The sequence below is a fragment of the Micropterus dolomieu genome, linkage group LG20 (assembly GCF_021292245.1).
Source record: "Micropterus dolomieu isolate WLL.071019.BEF.003 ecotype Adirondacks linkage group LG20, ASM2129224v1, whole genome shotgun sequence".
NCBI lineage: Eukaryota > Metazoa > Chordata > Actinopteri > Centrarchiformes > Centrarchidae > Micropterus > Micropterus dolomieu.
The window spans coordinates 23605190-23628606 of NC_060169.1; the positions used below are offsets into that span (position 1 = coordinate 23605190).

Here is a 23417-nt window from a genome sequence, read left to right on the forward strand (position 1 = left end):
GTGTTATTAGTCTCAGCTCCACTGGAGATGGTTGAACTGAGGTTTAAATGCAAAAGCTTCAGAGGTTTGACAAAATGATGATGTCCTGTGTGAAACTCAGCTCTTGTCATTTTCAAACCATTCTTGGTCATGAAGGCAAATATTCTGAATATCAGTATTAGTAGCTTTACTGTAATAAAATAAATAATGTTCAAACCTGGGTTGTGCCAGAACATAAAATAAACATTATACGTGTTAATCTACTTTAAATTAAGTTATCTTTTTGCAGTTGCTATAAAACGTGGAAAGACTTTAAAAAATGTTTTCTTGTCTTACATTATTAAGTCACATCAGATGTGACTGTGATCGACTGATTAACAGTAAAACTTCTACAGCAGATGTTTTCAAATCACTGGTCACACCCTGACTGCATACAGCTGAGCCTTTTGAGTTCTGTCATTTCTGTATGTGTCATGTAAACGTTTTGTACTATATTCACCTGTAATTTTTAGTGCCCTTTAATTGATATCTGCTGCATTAGTGCAGTAGTGAACAAAGCATAATTTTCTTGTGCTTTGCATAAAGATGCAGGAAATGTTGACAAAGAGAAGAAGGCATTAAACCCTTTCTCTCATTAAATATCAATTAATAGTCCCTTACTGTCTCTGCTCTCACAACCATGTAATGTTTGGCTCCTGCTATATACAGCAACAGTTAGTTTCAGTTAGTGGGAGCAGATATTGTTAATGTGAGATGCGGTGTAGTTAATTAATCTAATTAGTATGCTAATGCAGCTCTCCGTCAGATAAAAGCATCATTTGGAGGACCTGATTTCTCGTTGATATTCAACCCACAACTTCTCCACTGTAGAACAAAGCCAGGGGGTTACTGATGGTTTTACAAAGGCTTGACACGCGCATACACACACAGTCACACACGCACACACACACAGTCTTTTATCTCTTACACCCATTGTTTTGCTCTTTGAATATGATAAACGAAAGCAGCGGTAATGGAGGGGGTCTCTAAAAAATAGACGTGTGCAGTGACAGTATATGTCTTTTAATGGGTCAGGGAGGTTTTTAAAAACATTTTAAATGTTTACAGAAAGATTTACTTCAAATATAGACACAAAATCGAAAAAACACCTTTGCAAATTGGCACTATTAAGCATATTTTCATGCCTTTAGTTGTTTTTTTAAGTGTCAGTGTTTTTTTACATTGCTGGCTACATATAACAACAACAACAACAACAACACATTACATTTATATAGCGCTTTATCATAGAAACTCAAAGCACTTCAGAGTGTAGTGGGGAGTGGGGACTCATAAGAGTAACACCAGTTTATTGGGAACAACAAGTTAAAATAGTCCTGCAATAAATAATCATCCCTTCGTGAAGGTTGTACTGTTCAGTTTGTGCTGAAACTGTTTTACAATGGTGTTGATTTAACTTTTGACCATTTTGGAGGCTGCAGTTTGTAGTGCTGTTGAGCTAAGGTGTTGCTAAAATTTTAAATTTTAATTTATTTAAATTTAAAATTTAGTCTACCTGAATACATTATGTTTATAGAGCAAAGATATCATTCACTGACAATCTTATTAGGTCATATTATGCCAGCAGGCGCATATAGATATTTTAGCTGATAAATAATTTGAAAATAAATAAATAATTTTAATTTGAAAATTAAATTACCCTTACAGATATTGCCATACCTTTTTACTTTCTAAAGTGTAAAGCACTTTTTTTCCTCCTTGTGTTGTACATCCTGCCCCAACAGTTTTCTTATGTCATTATGATCTAACTTTGTCTCAAATTGCTGTTTCACTATGATTTTAATAAAACCAAGTTAGGTAACACTGGTATTATTACACTTAAGGGGAAAAGACCTCATGACTTAAATCAAAGTGTATACCGACACTGTCAGTCAATAGAACGAAAGTAGAACGATTGGTTGTATCTTTAAGAAATTTGGGGAAATGAGTCAAAAGCCTTTGTTGTGACAGAAGTGGAGTACCCATCGGTTTTCAGATTCATTTGTCTATGTGTGTCTGTGAGGGAGAGGCCGATAGACCGGCAGAAAGAAAATGAAGAGTGACATTTGTTATGACAGAAGCAGAGTACTCATTTTACCATACTGTGCAGGGAATTGTGTTTGTGTGTGTGGAACTTTTCTGTTTGATATTCATTTGAGCACTCGGTCTTAACTTGTTAACATGTGCAGGATTCACATTACGAGGAGTCAGATGATATTCCACAACCTAACAGCAGCTTGGATACAGGGATAAAAGTCAGACTGAACTGGCTGCTAGATGGACGGTAATCTTGAGACGTGTCTCTCGGCATGTGTTTTTTTTCTCTCTTATGAATATGTGGGTACAAATGACCATTTCAGCAAACATTGCTCTCAGTGATTTGACTAAACAGTTGGCCAGTTGGTGGCTCAGCAGGATGAGGCTCTTGCTGTGTCATGAGTTAAAAAGTTGTCTCAACCTTTACCATGTGCTGTCTGTCTTCTTCACTTATTTAGTGTGCGTCAGACGTACTGTGATAAAGAAGGAACACTTTCAAGGATGAGAAGTGCTGATCTGTTTGGTTTTTAAAGAGATAGAGCTGCCAGTCAGCATGGTTTAGGGAGACTTTCTCTCTCTCTCACACTCACACACACACACACACACACACACACACACACACACACACACACCAGTTTTGCCTAGATGGGTTTGAGTGAAACATTTAATCGCAGATGAATTTCTCTCTCTCTTTTTTCTCCCCCAATTCTCTCCTTCCTCTCTTCCCCTCACTCTGTTTCTCCTCTCACTCCCTCTCTTTATCTCTACCTTCTCGTCTTTGCTTTATTCCTCTCCCCTTCCTCCTCCCACCTTCTGACGCTCTCTCTCTCTCTCCTGCCCCTCATCATTTTGTTTGCCGTTTCCCAGTTTATCTCTGCTAAACCATGACTGTAGGCCAAACTGTGTGATGGTGTTTGAGGGAACGAAACTGCAGCTAAGAGCTGTTCGGGATATCAACCCTGAAGAGGAGGTAAAAAAAAAAATACTCACACCGCATCTTCTCAACATTAGCAACAAGGAATGAGACTCTGGTTTTATTGACTGTGACGTTGCCTCTGGTTTTATATTCATGTTCTTTATGAGCAATATTTATTGAATCTTTTTCATCTGCTGTTACTGATGGAGGAGCCAATGCATAAGGTCGTTTTGAGTAATACATAATCTGAAACTATTTTCCATAAACATTAAACATCACTGTGGTTGTCTGAATTTTATTGTATAAGTAATGCAATGAACTTAATGTTATTAATTATTCCTCAAAACTGTCGCCAATGTCTTCCTGCATTTTCCTATACTTCACCATCTCTCCAGACTGTATGTAATGAGATCCATCTATGCCATCTGGAGGATACACACACACACACACCCACACACACACACACACACACACACACACACACACACACATTACTCCTACAGTATCTCTTTCTAACATATTGTGCAATTTAAATTCCAAATAATTTATCTTCCTGCACTGAACTGCATTAAACTCTGATTTGTAGCCATATAAATTTAGCAAAGTACAGCAGCAAAAAGGCAAAATAAAATGTAAATAAATACATTTAATCACAAACTAAACTAGGCCCTGTTTCAGAAAGCAGGCTTAACAAACTCTGAGCTTATCCCTCAGCTCTGGGTTGATTGAGCCTGAGGTGGGAAACTTTTCGGTTCCAGAACAGCTGATCAGAATAAGTTCAGTCAACTCTGAGTATGTTGAGCCTGATGGCAGTGCGCGCGTGGGGATGAAAAAAAGCCATCATCAATGGAGCTCCGATAGTACGATTCACTATGGCAATGGGTAAATAAAGGCAGAGCCTCCATTTTAATCGGGTGGAGCTAGAAATGCAAATGCTGCCAACGCGGACCATGATAGGCTCTAAAACGCAGGAGTGGAGGAAGGAGTCAATACGCTAACATTAGAACTTCTTATACAGCGTTTCATAAATGATAAAGTGCTTGAATTCTCATACAGCCCATTACATTCATTTTTAATAGGAAGGGTATATTTAATAAGCTGTTACCTAACGGGACTAAATCCTGGTGGCAATCGGCTACCTGGTTATGAAAATAGGTATAGATCAAATATAAGATGCAGTTTACTCATGAACCTATGATTGTACAGTCACAGTCACACCCAGTAGGTTAGCCTATTAATAATTTTTATTAATTAATTAATTAATTTTTCAGCAGTGGAAAATGTGTCTATGGGTTCAGACTGACTATAAAGTTTTAGACGTCTATTTTACATTAATAAAATCTTGATAATTTTGTATTTTATTAATGCTGTCAAAACACATTCAGCAGGTAATAATGAAAAACTCACTTTTAAACCTTATTTAGGCCTATTTGTTTAAGCTGCACCACAGTCATCCTTACTCAGAAATAGTCACATTATCTCCAGTTCTACGACTGTTCCAATCAGTGTGACTAGCTTACAGTATGAAAGATTACTGTTCATTGATCAGTTTTACTGGTTACATATTAAACAGTGATTACTGCGGTAGCCCACAGTAAATGTTTCAATCCAACTGTCCACAGAGTCGCAGCGTTATAGGCTACCTAAAGACGGACATAGATTATTATTCTGGGCTGAGCATAAATCCACAATGTGCGGAGATCTGTCCTTACATCGATAACAGATTATCATTAAGCGGTCATGTTCAAGATCATGTTTGGGTAAAAAACTAATAGCCTATCTAACCGCGATTTTGCCTCAGGCTCTGCAGGAGGGGAGGAATCTGAGAGAAACTGACGGTTTTCCAACTTATCCTGTGAACCTAATCTCCTCCCGAGGAGGTTAGGTTCACAGCATCAGTTGCTGGAGTTACTGATCTAGGGATTATCTGATCTCGCTCTCTGAAACCGAAAACCCAGAGATTCCCTCATCTCAGGCTCAACATACTCAGAATGTTCACTAATCCCGCTTTCTGAAACGGGGCCCTGTTGTCTTTGATTTCAGCTAACTATAAGTTACATCGAAACGTTGTCATTGACTGAAGATCGACGGAGACAGCTGGAGGACCAGTACCATTTTACCTGCCACTGCCAACGATGTGACTCTCAAGACAAAGTAAGACACACACACAAATTACATCGTCACAATCACTGCTGATATTTCAAGGATTCAACTATCTACATGATTGTCATTAATTTCCAAATACAAACATGCAAACTATGTCAATGGCAACATTTACATGTACATAATGATACTAGGAACAATACTCCACGTAAGGCATTTATCCTTTGAAAAATATTAATTATAAAAGCACCTCTGTCCCTGTTAACACATGTTTGAAGACGCGTCCCCAAATGATGTTTCAATATCAGCGTTTTCTGCAGGTATTCCACATCATACTGGACATTTCTCTCTTCATACTACTATGGGATGCACTTTCATATACACTATACACTGCTTTAAGAAATTGTGTATACTGGAGCCTGAAAAAATATCTGTCCAGAATAGGGATGCACTGAAATGAAAATTCTTGGCCAAAGTCGATATCAAATATAATGACCGAACACCAAACAAGTACATTCACATTTTTTCCATTTATTTTGCCAATTTTTTTTTTTTTTTAACATTGCATAAATTAAATAGTCAAAATGTCCATTTTACTCAGTGTGTTTACATTACATGTGTCCATTTACTTTTAATGGACACATGTAATATGTTTTATACTTTCTGTGAATATAATCCAATCAATCTTGTTTCCATACTGTATAGACACATTATTTTGAAAACCGTTGTCACATGTGTATCTTTGCACTAAATTCATCAAGTCCAACCCAATTTGATAAATAATGTATGTGGTTCTTGGACACTTTAAAATGCTTCCACACTGCCAACATGTCAACGTAATTGTTCGGTAAAATTTCCTCGGCCTTTTGACTTATTAGGCCAAACATGGAAAATGCTTTTTTTGCTGTTTTCAGCCGATTAATTTCAGTGGCCGAACATTCGATGCATCCCTAGTCCAGAAGTAGATGCATCACTTATTACATTTCTGCTGGCATCACTGACAGGAAATGTGTTAGTGACCTAGAGAGTGTTTGTACTTGATGAAACAATAGAAGTGACACCGTGAAACTGCTTACATTGACAAAAGAAAAGCTTTTGACATGTGCCGTCAAGCCGCTGGATTGCAGTGTGTCACTGGTATGTCGCAATATGACTTGAATCTCCAATTAAAACTCCTGCAGAGAAGTTTAAAAGCTTAACATTCCCTCAAAAATCACACTAAAGTACAAGGTAGATTTATTCGTCACAATACAACAGGTTGTAAAGTGAAATTCAGTTTGTAACTCCCTTCTGCTATGTAGCAGACAATATACAGTAATATAAAAGCAATTATAAAAATCGTTGACAGAAATCAACTAAATTCAGGGAGGATGAATTTGAGCTTAAAAGTCTGATAGCTTGGGGGGAAAAGCTGCTCTCCAGTCTGGTGGTGCGGCAGCAGAAACTTCTAAATCTCTTCCCAGAAAGCAGCAGGGTGAACAGCCTGTGGCTGGGTGGGTGCTGTCGTTAAATATGCATAGGCACCTCACCCATATCACTGATGCTCGGGAGATGGGTACCAATGATCTTCTGAGTGATTTTAATCACCCGTTGCAGAGCCCTCTGGTCCTGGGCCGTGCACATCCCATGTTAGTTTGTGATGTTTTCAGTCAGGATTCTTTCTATTGCTTCTCTGTAAAAGCTGACAAGAACTTGCCGTGGGAATTCGGCCTTCTTAAGCCTCCTAGAGAAATACAGTCGTTTCTGAGCTTTCTTCACCAGCGTGGAGGTTTCTGAGCTTTCTTCACCAGCGTGGAGATGTGAGATGACCATGTCAGGTTCGATGTGATGCTGATTCCCAGGAACCTGAAACTGTTCACCTGCTCCACCTCAGCTCCACCGATGTAGACAGGAGTGTGTGTCTTTAACTCCTCCTTCCTAAAATCAACGATCAGCTCCTTGGGTTTGCTGACGTTGTGCAGTAGGTTGTTCTCTGAGCACCACTCTGAAAGATTATCAATTTCTTCCCGATATGATCATCGGTGTGCAGGTGATTTTAGCCTTTGTTGACATTAAGGCAGGAAGTTATACAATCACACACTCCCATGCACTTTTGTCTGTAGGAAGCTCTTCCCTAATCTGAACTTAACCCAAATTTCTTAAACTTTGCAAAGAACATTTTTGCTTGAAATGTGTAAAACGTTTTCATAAGACCGCAAGTTCAAAAACACACATGCATGCTCTCTGTCGCTCTCTCTCTCTCTCGCTCACACAGTCACTCACACATACTCTCATCTCATACACACTTCAGCCGTGCCACTGTTGGCTTAGTCATTTGTGCATAACATGTTACAGTGTACCCTTTCCTGTCCTCTCCACCTTTTTCCTCCTTCACTCTCACTTTCTGTCTTATCTCCAACTGTCATCCTCTTCCTCTCTGTCACGCTCCACCTCTTCACACCTCCCACTCTCTCGCTCTGCCCTTGTCTCCCCGTCTGACCACCTACTGAAAAATGAGAAAAATTGTCTTTTCGTTCACCTGCAGTTTTCTTTTCCATCCATCTTAATCCACTCAATCTTTCCTTTCAAATATTTCACTGTCTCTCTCTCTCTCTCTTTTTTTCACTTGTGCCTCTAGCTTTGTTCTCCACATCCCATTTATGGTTCTTTGGTCTTACTTTTCCACAACACAGCAGTACACGAAAATGTGCATGTGTGTGCGCGCTTGTGTGTGTTTGAGATAAGTAAGAAAGGCCACTCAGTTGATTATCTGGGACCACAGGATTCATTTTATTCAACCCGCCTTTGTTCTGCATACAACACACACACACACACACACACACACACAACACACACACACACACACACACACACACACACACACACACAGAGTCTGCCGTTCCCCCTCTTTGTCTTTAATCTTCAGATGATGATGAGAGTGCTGCTGGGTTGTGACCCAAAGTTGTCATGGTGACAGATGACTGTTGACATCAAACCCAGGGGATGGTGTTTGTGTGTTTGTCTTGCATATGTGCGTGTTTGTGTTGTGCATGTGTTAAGCTGCATATGAAAAAAGAATGTGTTTTTTTTTTTAATGAATACTACTTTACTATGATTGTTAAAATCTTACTCTGGCATGTAAAGGCACATGAACAACCTTACCTAAAATTTAAGGCAAGATAGTCTTGTTCTAAATGATACTTGATAAATGATACCAAACTGTGAACTGAAACTGAATCAATACTAATACAGCTAAAATGAGATATGCAAAGTGCAGAATTTTTAGCACTTGGGTTCACAATAAAATTTAAATACATTCACTCTATTCTCTGTTTTTCACTCCATCCACTCCTCATAATGGTGCTGTGTGTGCGCCTGCATGCACGTCAAGTATGTACACGAGTTTGTTTGTTCAGACAATAATGTCTACTCAGTCAGCGCGGATGTTGAGGTAGTTCTTCTCTCTTTCCCAGGACGGACTCATGCTTTCAGGGCAAGAATCAACCTGGCGTCTGCTGGAGGTGGCTCTACCTAGACTGGAAGCACTGAAAGCAAAGTCAGGTATCCTTTACCACCAAGATCCACTAAGCATTGTCATCATCCATCGTCGGCTTTATTGTGGGATGTTGATTAAATAAGCAGTGGTCTCTCCACTGCCAACATTTCATAAGCACTGTTTTGTGACTGATAGGAGTGTTCCACATTTCAGAGATTCAGGTCTTGATGGCTGACATGCTGTTATCCCAATAGACTTCTTTGAAATAATGAGAACTCACAGTTTTACTGCTGTATGTAACGTCCCCTAGACAACAGTCAACAATAGCAAGCAGCTGGTTTGAGTCGGGTGGTATATACTGTATAAATCAAGTTACCAAAAAATTTTAATCAATGAATAGTATGCGAAAACACAAATTATAAGTGTGAAAGATGTGTTTAAGTGATACTCTGCAGCAGAGAAGCCAGATTTTTAGGAGTTCACTCACGAAGGTCTAAGATCATGACCTAATGTACAAACAGTAGTTTCAGAGAGTATCAGTGTTTCTACTTAGGGATAATCCCAGACATTGGATGGAGGTTAAGACTTAGGTCCTGATTTAAAAAATAAATTACACTCAAATATATGTGGTTTGTGGTGCAGTGCAAATGCGTACTGTTCTTTCATGTACATAAATATGCCCTTTAACAGCTTCCATTATGAAACAACAGAGTGGAGGGAAGGTGACATACATTAAATAAGCATGTATCTAAGCATAATCCTCAAAGCTTAACCCTTTTAGCAAAATGATATCAACAGATTTACATAGAACTTTTCCTTAAGTGACCCTCTAGGTTGGCAAACACTGCTTGAGAGCTGTAGTCATCTGTTATCAACTGTTGGTAGTGACGTGCCTGATGAAAACCTGTATAAGCTCAGGATGACCGACATGGCTCTAGATGCCTCCATTCACCTGGGACAATGGGAGGAAGCTGTGCGATATGGGAGGAAAACGCTTCCAGTGTACAGGTGAGTTAGAGTGCGTGCGTGGGTGTGAGAGCCGGACAAGAAATTTAAATGTGTGTGTGTGTGTGTTTGAGGTAGAACAAACTAAAAATGTATAAGAGTCACCCGTGGATGGCTTATATGTATGTATATTTACTTTCTCTCCCTCTAAATCTGGATATGCATTTGGATTGAGGGACTTTCTCCTTCGTGAATCTAGCGTGGAAAGCAATGTGAGGAAAAGGACAAGAGTAACTCATCCAGAGTGCATCCGAAGTGCAACTCCCTTAGTTCAGGCAGACTTGTATAACTGTCTTTACCAATGTGGATTATTACTTCAAAGTTATTACTTCAAAGATTTGAGCTGCTACTCAATCCTGGTGCCTTCATAGTCATCACGAGGCTTCCAGATTTAATCATATTTTAGAACAAGCTCCATCTTTTTTTAACTCTGAAAGAAAGGAGGCGATTCTCGGACAGATTACCTGGGATAAATAGTGAAACAAACTTGGAATATTATAGTGATCTATTTAGATAACAAAAAATGGATCCTTTGCTTGTTTTTGAGTTTGAACTGCAGAATGAGCACTGAAAGCAGTGACTGAGTGAGACTGAGGAGATTTCACAATGTGCCAGATTTAACTGTTTGACCTGATAAAGGAGATGATGATATCCTTCTGTTATCCTTGTGGACAGGAAATTAAGCTCAACAGGGTTGGTTTACAAAGTTAGTATAAAGCAGACATGATAGAGGGGAAAAGATTTAGAGGAAAATTTTAGGGTTCACGTTGTAATCAGTGGTGGCTTAGTGAGCTCAACATTGCAATTTTAGAAATTACAGAAAATGTGCAAAACACAAGCAAATAAGTAAAAAATCTCCAGCACAATGCCAACACATGCGTCACATTTTGAAAAAAAACTTTTGGGCCACCGTAGCTTTATCTGCTTTGACATATTATAGATTAGATTTTTGAGATATTTTAAATCTGTGTTGGCTGGTTTCTTATCATCATGTTTTGTGGACAGGCGTCAGAGTCATGTGTTTAACATTTTTATAGAATCGTTTTGTATATTTGAGAAAAATCCTCAACTCATGTTAAAAATATAATCCACAGAGTTGTATTTGGAAAGCCTTTCAATTGAGCCACTTACCTAGCTAAATGTCGTCAAATCTCTGATGTCTGTGATATGTGATATCTGGGCTGGCAAACCAACATCATGTTTTTCCCAACATCAGTTGAAGTTAGGAACTAAAAGTACAAGATTTAATGATGATGTTGCAAGAAAGGAATAAAACAGTAGAGAGGAGAAATTCAAGGAGAAGTAAAGGGAAAAGTGGTGACAGTCCAAAGCGAGCACATTTATAAAAGAGAGAAGTTAAGCACATAGTGCGCAGCAAAGAAAAAGGTATAGGGACAGGAGTAGATGAAGGGAGATCACAAGAGCACACGTAACTAACGGATATAAAAGAATCTCTTAATAAATGTACTTCATATTTAAGGGGGAAATTAGTGAAATAAACCGATTGTAGAGTTAGATATAAAAAGTCCAGAATTTTAGTTTAAGTTAGCAAATTGTATCAACAGTTTTAATTTCCTTACACATCCGTACCTTCTCGTGTGTGTGTGTGTGTGTGTGTGTGTTTGTGTGCGTAGGACTAATCGATCTTGTGTTAAGGGCAGAGCTCTAGTGGCAGAGTTGTGCTCTCTCACACACAGAACAACACATCCACAGGAGAGGAACAATAATACAGCCTATCAATAAATAAGGAGACACAGAGCAGCAGAAGGAGAGAGGTGATGAGGAGAGAAGGGGATGGAGTGATTGGTGTCATTTGAAAGAAACAGAGAAAAATGTGTCTCTAGGAAGCTGAAGCGAAACCAAAGTGAGGGATGGGGTTTTTAGAGTGAGACCAGAGAGAGGGGTTAGGTGAGGATGGAAGTGAGAGAGGAGGTGTAAGCTGGTGAGAAATGACAAATGAGAAAGGAGGGCAGAGGAATAGTAGGCAGAAATGAATGAAGGGACAGAATCTCAAAGAAGAGGGGAGAAAAGTGGCGTAAAATTAGGAAAATGTACAATAAGAGGAATGCACTGGGGAGACAACAATGAAAGAAAAAGGAGAGCATTCAGGAGAAAAAAGTGAGCGATAGAGAGTGGGAGGAGGATCTTCCATATTCATCTTTTCCATCTTCCTCTGGGCTCTTCAGATGGCAGGGAAGAAAGATAGCTGCAGGAGTTCTCTATCTCTCTCTTCCCCTGTCCTTCCCCTCATTCTGTATTCCTTTCTTCTTTTACTCTCTCTGCTGGTCTTTTTTTTTTTCAGTTTCTCTATTCAGTTTGTGATGTATAGAGAGGGTTTTTCCCTGCGCCTGTGTGCGAATAATGCACGCCCGCTGCAGGCTGTACACGCAAGGTTTATTGAATGTCTCCATGCTGCACATAGTTTACTCATAGACATGCTCACACACACACCCACATTCATGAATATGTGAATGTACAAGTGGAGCTCCAGCCTGAAACACTGTGTAAAAACAGCTACTTTGATTTATGTTGCCTCTCTGGACACATTTTGTTGTGTTGTTTTTTTCCCCCCTTGTTTCTGTAGGTAACCGCCCAAACAGAGAAGATGTGATATCCCATTAAGATTAGCAAGGCAGCACTAATAGAGAGTAACAGCTAAAACTCAGCAAGTACGGCTTCATAATTTTCTGGGGTTTTCAGAAAAAAACAGCAAAGACTTCTCTCTAGATGCACAGTTTTGCAACAACATTCAACATTCAGCATTTTTATACAGACAAATCTCTTGAATAATATTTCTCCATCGACAGTGGCCTCAGTAGACCGGCGAAGTGCACCCACGTTGTCAGTCTTCACGGATCTGTTGGTGGAAGGATTTGAAATACAAAGTTTTTTAAAATCAGCACCATTACAGAACAGTTTTTTCCATCCTCTGGTGGAGACAGCAGTACTTTGACGAAATGTCTGACAGAAGTAGAATAATAATACACTAGTGTTGTGAACCAACAGTGTGGATTTGTGCATTTTATATCAAATAAATTTGGACTACAACAAATTCTTTCTCTCTCCCTGGGAGAAAGAAAAGGAGGGGTGAGATATCAACTCAACAGACAGCCGAAGCGACTCCAAGGAAGAGGTGAAAGGTTTCTCTCCCCAAGTGCTGTTTCTGGGCAGTCTGATCGTAAAACTGGCCACCTTTGGCAGCCGCCGTGATTAGCCTCGGCGACTGACTGTTAAAATGACAAAGGAGCACTGACCAGAGATTAGCGTTTTCCTGAACAGCCTATCAAAACTCTTCGTAAGAGAGGGTAGGAAACCCTAAACTGCCCCCCCACCCCACATATGTAACCATGGCAACTGACTTTGCTCTTTGTTTAATTACCTCACATCAAAGGATATTCTCCTCTTCATGCCCAGGTGTGAGGAACTCCAGGACACCCAGGGACAGCCCTAAATTCCTTTGTGTAAACAGAGTACTGTCTCCTCAAGACTCAAAAATTACCTTGTTTAATTACATTTTTCAGTTACTCAACTAGGTTTCCCCATTCCATTTTAGTAGTTATGTTACCATGTTGTTGTTGTTGCTATTTGTTATTGAAAAGAATCTAAATAAGTTAATTTTGCAGTGTTGTAATTTTCAGCAAGGTCACCTGACTTTATTCATTTTATTTGTAACCAATGCTTTGTTCACGATACCTTCTGACACTTCTTTTAGAAATGATGATATAGAAATGTCATCCTATACTCGATTAATTTTCCAGCTCAAATTTAAGGTTAAAATTGACTAAATTCCCCAGCTCCTGAGAAGACTGTGTTAGGATTAATCAGAGCTATCCTCATGTAACCCGAGCTCCCCCAAGTGGACAAAATAAGTATTGCATGCAATCGTCTGCTAATGCTAGCCTCAAAGTTGAACTACTGACAATTGTTTGCTTTTTATCAAGTGCTTAAACTAAGAACGGTATAACCATTTGGCAATTAAGGTTTGATTGTGGGAAGATATTTGATTAAAATACGCGCAAATAGATTTTCGATTAGACATATTGAAAGTTAAGAAGACAGTCTCTCAGGCAAACCGAAGACAAGCCCTCACTCTGGGAACCACGCCCCAACAGACAAAACAACGACACACGCGCTTGTTCGCTCTCTCTTGTCTTCTGTTTGTTCCTGGCTCTCCAACTGCGCTTCGGCACGCGCCCTCTCCCGGCAACGCCCCAAGCAGCTCACAACAAAGCCCTTTGTTTGTTTTCAAGCCACAGGCGAAGCGCCGCGACATCGATTTTTCCCTTGTTCCTAGCAACTTTACTTGTTGTTTTATTTTCTTTGGTTTTTGTTATCAGTCCGTTAAGTTACACTAGTTTTAATTCAAGAACGACCAAGTGCTTTTTAATCCTTATCCGTCGATCCTGGGCGAACGGAATATCGGGTGGTGCCCCTCGAGAGATTTATGGATGAATATTTTCTGAATATTAAAATTCATAATTTGGTATTAATTCTCATAAATTTATTAAAACAATGTCAACATGCTACACTAGTTGAGAAGAAGAAGGCAGACTTGCATGAGAGGTTGTGATCAACCTGCCACAAAGGTTGGGAGCCACTGGTTGTAGATTACAGGTGACCTGGTTTTAATAGACCTAATGCTGATTGTAAACTGTCAAAAGTGCCAGAAGAAGAACAATGTCTGTTATTCTAAACAGGTCGATGCAAGTGAGGACGCTGGCGTGCGTGTCGCCGCTTCACAAATCACCGTTTTTCACAAAACTTGAGTCATTAAACTTCTTTGAGTTTAATGTCCAGACAACTAGGATAAGGTGTGTTTTTGGATCAGCAAATATCTGTATTGCCAACTGTTGCTCGGCACAACTGCGGCTCTGTAGCCTAACGTTATTCACCCATGCCGGCTAGCTGTCAGGTGTCTGCCCCGACTAGTGATCCACCACGGACAAACAATCTGGGATTATCTACCACCGACTGGATAACTCTCTGCCGTGAAACCTGCATTATCGACTATTCTGCCTCGTCTTCACTGCAACGCTGTTGATGTGGTTAAACGTTGGATGCATCCTCTCCGGGCCCCTGTCTTCGGCAGCTAAGCTAGCTGGTGCTTCCTCATACCATCATGTCGCTAATTAAATACTATTCCCCGGAGCTCCTGAACCTCTTCTGTCACATCATACCAAATTGTCTTGATACCATCAAATCTCTCAAACTCCTGCGTTGCCCAGGCTATGTATATAGGGGCTCCCGACGTAAGTTTGTTTACATGGACCATGCTATTCCCACAGTTCTGTCAGACAGACGCTCTGTCGCAGTGAAACAATGTCATCACAGCAAACCACACGTGCTTTTTGTCAATCAAAGGCCCCTGGTCTGTGTTGATGTTGCTCCTACTACACTGGCTGCCTCAGCACCTACTAACAGGACTGCTGGACAGGAATGTTAATGTTATTGAACACTCGCTCCCTAAATAATAAAGCACTACTCATACATGACATCATTACTGACAGGAAAATGGATTTTCTGTGCTTAACAGAAACTTCGCAAAATCAGCAGGATTTTATGACACTCAACCAAGCCCCACCCCACCAGGATGTGTACATACAGAGGCCTCGCTCTACGGGCCGTGGTGGTGGTCTGGCTGTTATACATCGAGCTGACATCCCAGTGAAAGAACTTCCAGTGCCTAACATCACCTCATTTGAGTGTCTTCGTTTCACATTGGCTGGGTCTGCACAGCTCCAAGTGGCCGAGCTATCAGAGCTACTCATCTGCGTGTGCTCCATGTCTCCATCCACACTCCGGCTCGGGGACTTCAATATCCATTTGGACTCTAACAGCTGTCCCTTTGCTGCTGAATTCCTGTCACTATTGGACTGCCTCAACATCATTCAGCACGTCAAAGGTCCCACTCACACCAAAGGTCACACACTGGATCTGGTGTGCTCCACTGGTACTACTCCCTCCCAGCTGCAATGCATCGACCACAGTGCCATCCTTTTTTATGTTCCAGTCCTTGTGCCCAGGCAACAACTCAAACGCACCATCACATTCAGGAACATCAAGTCTGTTAATGCATCATCCCTAGCCAGCACTGTAGGGACTCACCTGGCCTCAGATCCCCCGGACCCCGGGGTGGATGGCCTAGTCGCCCACTATAATACAGCTTTGTCTCTCAGCCTGGACTCTTTTGCTCCCCTCAAGACCTGGACTGTCTCTTTCTCTCATCCAGCCCCCTGGTTCACTACCGAACTTCGCTCCATGAAGGCCGTGTGGTTGCCGGCTGGAGAGGCTTCATAAAAAATCTGGCCTCACTGTCCACCTAGAGGCCTTCAAAGACCATGTGAGGTCTTACAAAGAAGCTCTCTCCAAGGCCAAAACATACTACTATTCCACAATCATTGTTAACCAGTAAAAGCAACAAAGAATGCTTTTCTCCACCATAAACCGGCTGCTCTGCCCTCATGATGCCCCCTGCCCCTTTGACACTTCTGCTCCAAATTCCTGGATTTCTTTCAGGAAAAAGTGGACTCCATCAACAACTGCTGCCTCCTACTCCTGACCCTCTAACCACAACTCACCCTCATGATGGTGCCCCCCCCCTCTGCTGCATGCTTGCCACAGCACTGCCTCTCCTCCTTCTTCCTTCTTAGCTTCCTTAAAGTTGTCAAGTTGGTTACCAGAGCCAAGAACCTGTTCACTGGACCCCATGCCTACTATCTTGGTCAAGGCATGCCTCTCTACCCTCTGTGTCATCGTGGTGGAGATCATAAACACTTCTCTGGTATCTGGGTTGGTACCCTCCTGCTTCAAATCCGCTGCCGTTACTCCTATTCTCAAAAAGCCCAGTTTGGACCTGATGACCTCAGCAACTACCGTCCGATTTCCAACCTTCCCTTCATGAGCAAAATCCTGGAAAGAGCAGTTGCCGCCCAACTTCATCAACACATGTCCCACTATGATCTCTATGAACCCCTTCAATCTGGCTTCAGAGCACATCACATCACTGAGACCTCCCTCATCAAAATCACTAATGACCTCCTCCTCGCCGCTCATTCTGGACATATCAGCATCCTCATTCTTCTAGATCTCTCTGCAGCCTTTGACACAGTGTCCCATACCATCCTTCTCAACCGTCTATCTGAATATGTTGGCCTCACCGGTTCAGCACTCTCCTGGTTTCAGTCATATCTCTCCAATAGGGAACAGTTTGTCACCTTTAGAGACTCTAGCTCCACCCTGGCCCCAGTCAAACAAGGTGTGCCTCAAGGCTCAGCAGCAAAACGGAGCTAATGGTAGTGGCTCCCAAGCCGCTGCTCCTGAGGGTAGGTGATCTACTCCTCAAAGTGGATGGTTGCTCCATCTCTCCATCCCAAGAAGTCCGCAACCTTGGTGTCATTTTGAACTCCACCCTTTCCTTCCAGTCACATGTCAAACTCATTTCCATATCTGCTTTCTACCACCTCAAAAACATCTCCAGACTTTGACCATCACTCTTAGACTCTGTGGCAGAGTCTCTCATCCATGCCTTCATCAACTCCCGCTTGTACTACTGTAATGGTGTCCTGTATGGGGTACCCAGCAAGGTCCTGCACAGGCTACAATATGTCCAGAACTCGTCTGCCAGGGTTCTCACACACACTAGGTCATGGCAGCACATCACCCCAATCCTCACGGTCAAATTCCGCATCACCTACAAAATCCTACTCCTCACCTATAAATCTCTCCATGCCACTGCCCCCCAGTACCTACTGGACCTTCTCCAACCCTACTCCCCCTCACGTTACATGCGGTCCTCGGACAAGGGCCTGCTCTCTGTCCCCCACACCAGACTGCGGACTTTTGGGGACAGAGCCTCAGCGTTGCAGCCCCCACCTTCTGGAACTCCATCCCCACAGAGATCCGAAATGCTCCCTCTCTAGACACCTTCAAAAAACTCCTAAAAACCCACCTCTTCACAAAGGCATTCAACCATGAATGACTTTTTATTGCTTCGTCTCTGCAATTATGTGTAAAGCATCCTTGGGTCTCATGAAAGGTGCTATATAAATATAAGTTATTATTATTAGTGGCTTAAGAGACTCTCCTGCAATGAAAATGCTTTTATCTGGATTCCTTCAAGTGATAATGTGTCTCAAAAAGAAGCAGCGGCTAAAATCTTATTTAAATTTCCTTTGTCTTAATAAAGGATGCGTGCCAGTGCTAAGTTTGCTAACTGGAAATCTAGAATTTCAATTTACTGTTGCATTGGACAGAAAACAAAATGCAATTAAGGAGAATACTCACGAATAATCATTCCTCCACGTTTTCGTTCTCCTTCGGTTTTCTACTTAGTAAGATAATCCTTGTCTCCCACTCAGTAACAACAGGGTGTGGATCTTCACTTCCAAACAAGAGTCTCATTAGTTCCACTGCATTTGCCTGGAAATGCTACACTTTTCCACAACTATTAATTTCTCCTTCTTGCCCCTTCTCACACTTATTGCCGAGAGCTATGGCTTTCTAACTAGCTTTTCCTTCAATTTACTCTCCCGGGGAAAAAAAGGAGGGGAGAATTCAGGAGACAAGTTAATGAAATTATTTTAATTGCTGTGTGGTTCTACATGCAAAGAGGAAATATAATTGGGGTTTGGTGTTGATGTGTGTGTTTACATGTCATGGCAGCTTGAATCAGTGGATTGGTAATTAAATCAATATTGTAACTTGTTATTATTCACGGACGACTAATGTTGTTGGTTTAGTCTTTGAACTTCCTGTTTAATGATTCAGTTTTAACTGCAGAACCAGGGACCACCTCTGTAATTGGTAGGCTTGTCAGTTAGTAGTTCAGTTAGGCATGAATGTATGAACAAAAGGGGTGTGTTGGCATTCTGAGTGAAAACTACCGGAAATGTATCAAATCTAGAGTTCTAAAATGACTCTGGCCCTGGCAAGTTCATTAAAGAAATTACATTAATGATCTGTTAATAGCAGATGAAGTGCAGTTTCTATTTATATATGATTGAATTGAGGGCATGTTGGACCCTCTCTGGTTTGTTTACTCTGGAGAGAAGTTAAATCTGGCAAATAAACCAGGTTATAGAGGGTGAAGTGGATTCAAATTGACCTTATCTTTGTGTGCATGCACGCTCATATATTAATGCTGTATTCATGTTTCTGTGTTTACATGCAGCACTTTTGTGCGTGCGTGCTTGTGTGCCAGACAAGAAATTTAAATGGAGAAGGGTTTACGTCTTAATGTGCTTTGTCAGAGGGCATTTAAATGTCATCAGCGGTTACATAAATTTTTTTAAATGAAAACATTTTGTATGTGTAATCAAAAGAAAAACACAGAGAGTGAGGGAGAGAGAGAGAGAACAGGAAGAAGAAACTTAAGAGGGCAGCACAGGTAGAGTAGAGGAGAGTGAATGGAGTGCAGCAGAGGAGAGAAGGTACAGACCGACATCACCAACTTTAATCCCTGCAGCTAGCGGGGCAAAAAGCACAAATATAAACAGGAGGGAGCGCAGTGCAAAGGAGATGTGAAATAGGAAAAGGAAGAAGAGATTAGAGAAGGGTGTGGAGAAGAAAAGAGGATAAATGACAAACCAGAGTCGGGTAAATGAATGTTTTGAGAACTCCAGTGTTTACCAACAACAAAGCTGCTTCCTAAGAGTCTCTGGTGTGTATTTATCTTTATAGGACAGGGAGTGTCCCAGTTGTTTGTGTGTGTGAACTGCCTCTTTATAACATGTGTGTTTATATGTGTACAAAGGTATTAAGCATCAATGCGGATCCATTTGCATGCATGTGTGCGTAAAAATGCGTATTTATTTATCACATAATTATTTTCAAGACATAAATCAGATAGGATATAAGAGTTTTGGGAATCTGTTAATGTGAAAATCATTGATCAGGCTGATCAGAACTCTGGCTCTGTCATTATGGATACACATCTTACTGATCAAAACCTTGGCATCCAACAAAGTCAAGCAACAGTTGCTTTTTCTGTATCTTTCTCACTGCATTGTGACAGTGTGCACCTGTTTGTTTTGTGGATAATAACCAGTATATTCATGCATAAATACACAGTGCACAGATACACTGAGGACATTTGGAGGACATTGAGCACATTTTTATATTTGCGAGTACAGTACGTACAAGTAGTTTATGTATATATACTTTATGTGTTTCTGTGTTAAAGTAGTGCAATGGTAAATAATGTAGAGAAGTGGGACCTCAGACACACAGACATATAACACACACATGCAAACACACCAACATGTTCAGGCAGGTATATTCAGACAACAAAAACACAGACATGTATAATGCACACCTGCACATACTTAAATAATCTCTTTTTTCTTGCTGTTTTTAAGGCAGTTCCTTTTTCTCATACACTCCTACTTGTATTTGCACCACACTTTTATACAGACACTGACTGGCAAAGCATATTTTATTAGTCTTGTCCATATAATCATCTGTCCTGTTGTCTGATGTCTGTGCTGTGTAAGTGGATCTCCTCAGGCCTCACAGTGACAAACCGACAAATTAAAGTAACTGGTAAAGTGCACTTTTTTCAAATTGATGCTACTTCAAGTGTGCACTTCTCTTTAAAAGTGAACTCCGATCAAACTTCATCATGTAATGAATAATTTGCTTTAACTGTCTTTTTATGGCTGCCTAAAAACGGTTAAAGATATCAACAATTACTCAATAGTCAGTGTTACACAAGTATAGTATGCATGGTTTCAAATCAGATTTCCTTATAAAGCTGCGCAGAATTATACCCTAACTGCTGATCCTAATTCCAAAATGTCATCTCGCCATTGTCACGCCATATCAAGGACAGTGCCTGTGGTGGTTTCCATGTTTAAAAAATGGGACCAGAAGAGAAATGTGGAATCCATACTGGTCATGTAACATTGGACCAGCTCTTTATTCTTGCAAGGATACCAGAGGGATGATGGGAGGTTGGCCATCCAGCCTACAGGGTTTTTTTTTATCGTGTCCCCCTGGGGATACTATGGGAATATTGGGTGACAGACAGACATTTTTGATAGAAGCCACCCAGCGGTGTATAACCAGAGGGAGAGCTGTGTCTGCATTTTTGGCAGTAAGTCATGATGGATCTTGGGCTAGGGGAAAGGATGTTAGAGGTACCTTGCTTAGCCTGCAGACACCCATTAAAATGAATAGATTGATGGTAGAGTGTGGATTACAACCATTAAACTGAGCAATTATTATTTAATATTTTCAGATAAGATGAAGTATTAACAGCTCCTACATGAGCTTAGAAACGTATACTCATTTCATTAACAATATATAGCATTTTTCAGCGAAAAGCACAGCATTTAGAATCGTAATAACAATTCATACTGTAAGATACCAGAAGAAACAGCATAAATGGAGTAAAAGCAATATTTAGACAATATATATCTTCTCTTTCCCTCTCCCTTCTAAAGACAGTACTTCCCTGATCCCCATCCGGTCCACGGACTCCAGCTGATGAGAGTCGGAAAGTTGCAACATTACCTGGAATGCACTGAGGACGCTTTGGACACATTCAAACAGGTGTGAGTGATGAAATACTGAGAATTGCTGCAGTAAAAGCACAGGGATATTTGGTACAGTGATAGTCATTGTTGTGTCCATCATTCATATTAGTTAATAGCAGCATGTTCATTTCTCCTTTCCCAGGCCTATCAAATCATAAAGCTGACGCACGGTGACAGGCACCCCATGACCAGTGGTCTTTTGATGAAGATGGAGGAATGTCGTACTGAGATGGTTCAACATTCATCCAGCAGTCACTGAGACACAGCCTGCACTCTTGTACACCTTAGCTTCTCATAGTTTTAATGTTATGTAATGTGTATTCATCAGTCCCAATCATCAGATTTATTAGATTTGCAGAATGAACAAAAGGTGTGAAAGAGCAATATAAATTTTTAGCTTAATTACATCTGATGAATGTCAGTAAGTCTACAGTCTGTTTTTTCATTTTCTCACATAGTTTATTTGATGTTGCTTTGACCTTCATTTTTCATTTTGTTAAAACTGAGTGAAATTTCTTATTATGGTTCAACAAGACATAAGTTTACAGCAATGCTAGCAGCTCTGTGAGGCTGTATCTAGTTATAAGCAAGTTTTGCATGTTTGAATGCTAATATTTGGCATTTAGCACCGAACACAGCTGCTGGTTTTTGGTCATAGACCAAAGTATTACACATAATGAAATTTCAACCTGATGGTGGCGCTAAATGAGAAGTAAAGGAATCGTAGTTCATCTTCAGGGGGACATGGAAGTGTGTAGCAAAATTTATAGTTATCCATCCAACAGACAATTTTACTAAAAACCACAGATGTCAACTTCATAGAAGAAAAAAAGTCACCAAAGATCACCAAAGTCATTGTGATTCATAGTGTGGGCACTATATATGTCTGAACAAAGTTTTATAGCAACCCATGAAATAGTTTTTGAGATATTTCAGTCTGGAACAAGGTGGTAATATAGGGGTTTCATATTTTCCTCAAAATATTACAGCTTTTATGAAATTACATATTACAAAATATTGCAACCCAGGGAGCATTATATACCTCATTCACTAACAATCCCTTTAAAGAAATAGTTCAACATTTTGGTTAATATGCGAGAGTGAGATGAGAAATTATATATGAATCTCAAGTCTGTGCAGTACTATGGAGAAAGAGCTGGGTGCCGATTAGCCAAGTTTAGCATGTAGTAAAGTCTGGAAGTACATGGAAACAGCTTGCGCGGCTTTTTCCCAAGTTTAATACACATACAGCCCACTACTTAACACAATGTGTTGTTTGTTTAATCTGTATCTGAAGGTACATTAAAAGATCTATTTTGCTTTGTTCAAGTTTATTGACATACAAAGTAAGCTGTTCTAGAGAGAGAGAGAGGCTGTAGGCCTCTGTCTCCTGTGTTTAATCTGCACATACCATCTAGATGAGAGATGAGTGTGTGCGTACATGCGTGTGTGTTGTTTTAGTAAAGTCAGGTTTTCAAAACATCCATCTTTCCTCTTTACATATCCATCACACACTTCCCAAGTTAATCCACGTTGTTGTGTGTTACTCTGTCAGTGTGTGACTTCCAAGTTAAGCCCAGAGTGTTTTCTGATGGAATGTGGTAATGTGTTTCTCACTCTCACACACACACACTTCCCATGTTAATCCCCAAATTCTACTGTTTGCAAACTGATGACAACATTTCCTGTGTGTGTGTGTGTGTGTGTGTGTGTGTGTGTGTGTGTGTGTGTTTGTGTGTTTCTATGGGTTATGACAGGATTAGAGTGATAATATGTTCCCTTTAAGGTCACAAATAACTGACACATTTTGCTCTCTCACTACTGGAATAGCTGACATGTTAGAAACCGTTCATCCATCACAGGCTAGTTATCTGTTCAGTGTTCTCTGTTTAATGTTTCTCAGCATAACACTTCTTTCAACACACATAGTCTTTTTAATACTGACAATAATTACAGAAAAAACAACTACAACTACACTTATAATTTTTCCCCCCCGACATGTGTATATCAGTGGCGCCCCCAGAAAATTAGGGGTGGCCGAATGGGGCCACTGAAAATCCTGGGGTGGCACACTAAACCAAAAGCCATACATTCTATTATGCACTATATAGACTAGTTGAATACTACGTATAAATATGAGTGAAGGAATCAGACTGAATTACTTTGGTTTCTTAGTTTACAGTTAATGTTAGGCCTACTAGTTGTCTAATGTCCGTAGACTAAAACCAGTTCAATTAACATTCCATAAAAATCCTGTTTAATGTATTATCTCTATGTGTTAGGCAATTAATTGTTCCTTAAATAGGCTAGTTGACCTTTTCCTTAAAAAGAC

At 40.4% G+C, this 23417-nt stretch overlaps 1 protein-coding gene across 1 annotated transcript in view; it reads left to right on the plus strand.

Moving 5' to 3' along the window:
• Positions 1-22404, plus strand: part of smyd3 (SET and MYND domain containing 3) — a 98071-nt gene extending 75667 nt beyond the window's left edge. The window contains exons 7-12 of the mRNA XM_046033367.1: positions 2920-3022; positions 5012-5122; positions 8524-8611; positions 9380-9554; positions 20993-21101; positions 21228-22404. Of these exons, the coding sequence (XP_045889323.1) occupies positions 2920-3022; positions 5012-5122; positions 8524-8611; positions 9380-9554; positions 20993-21101; positions 21228-21344 (703 nt within the window). The 3' untranslated portion in view covers positions 21345-22404. The remainder of the gene's footprint in view (positions 1-2919; positions 3023-5011; positions 5123-8523; positions 8612-9379; positions 9555-20992; positions 21102-21227) is intronic.
• The last annotated feature ends 1013 nt before the right edge of the window (positions 22405-23417 follow it).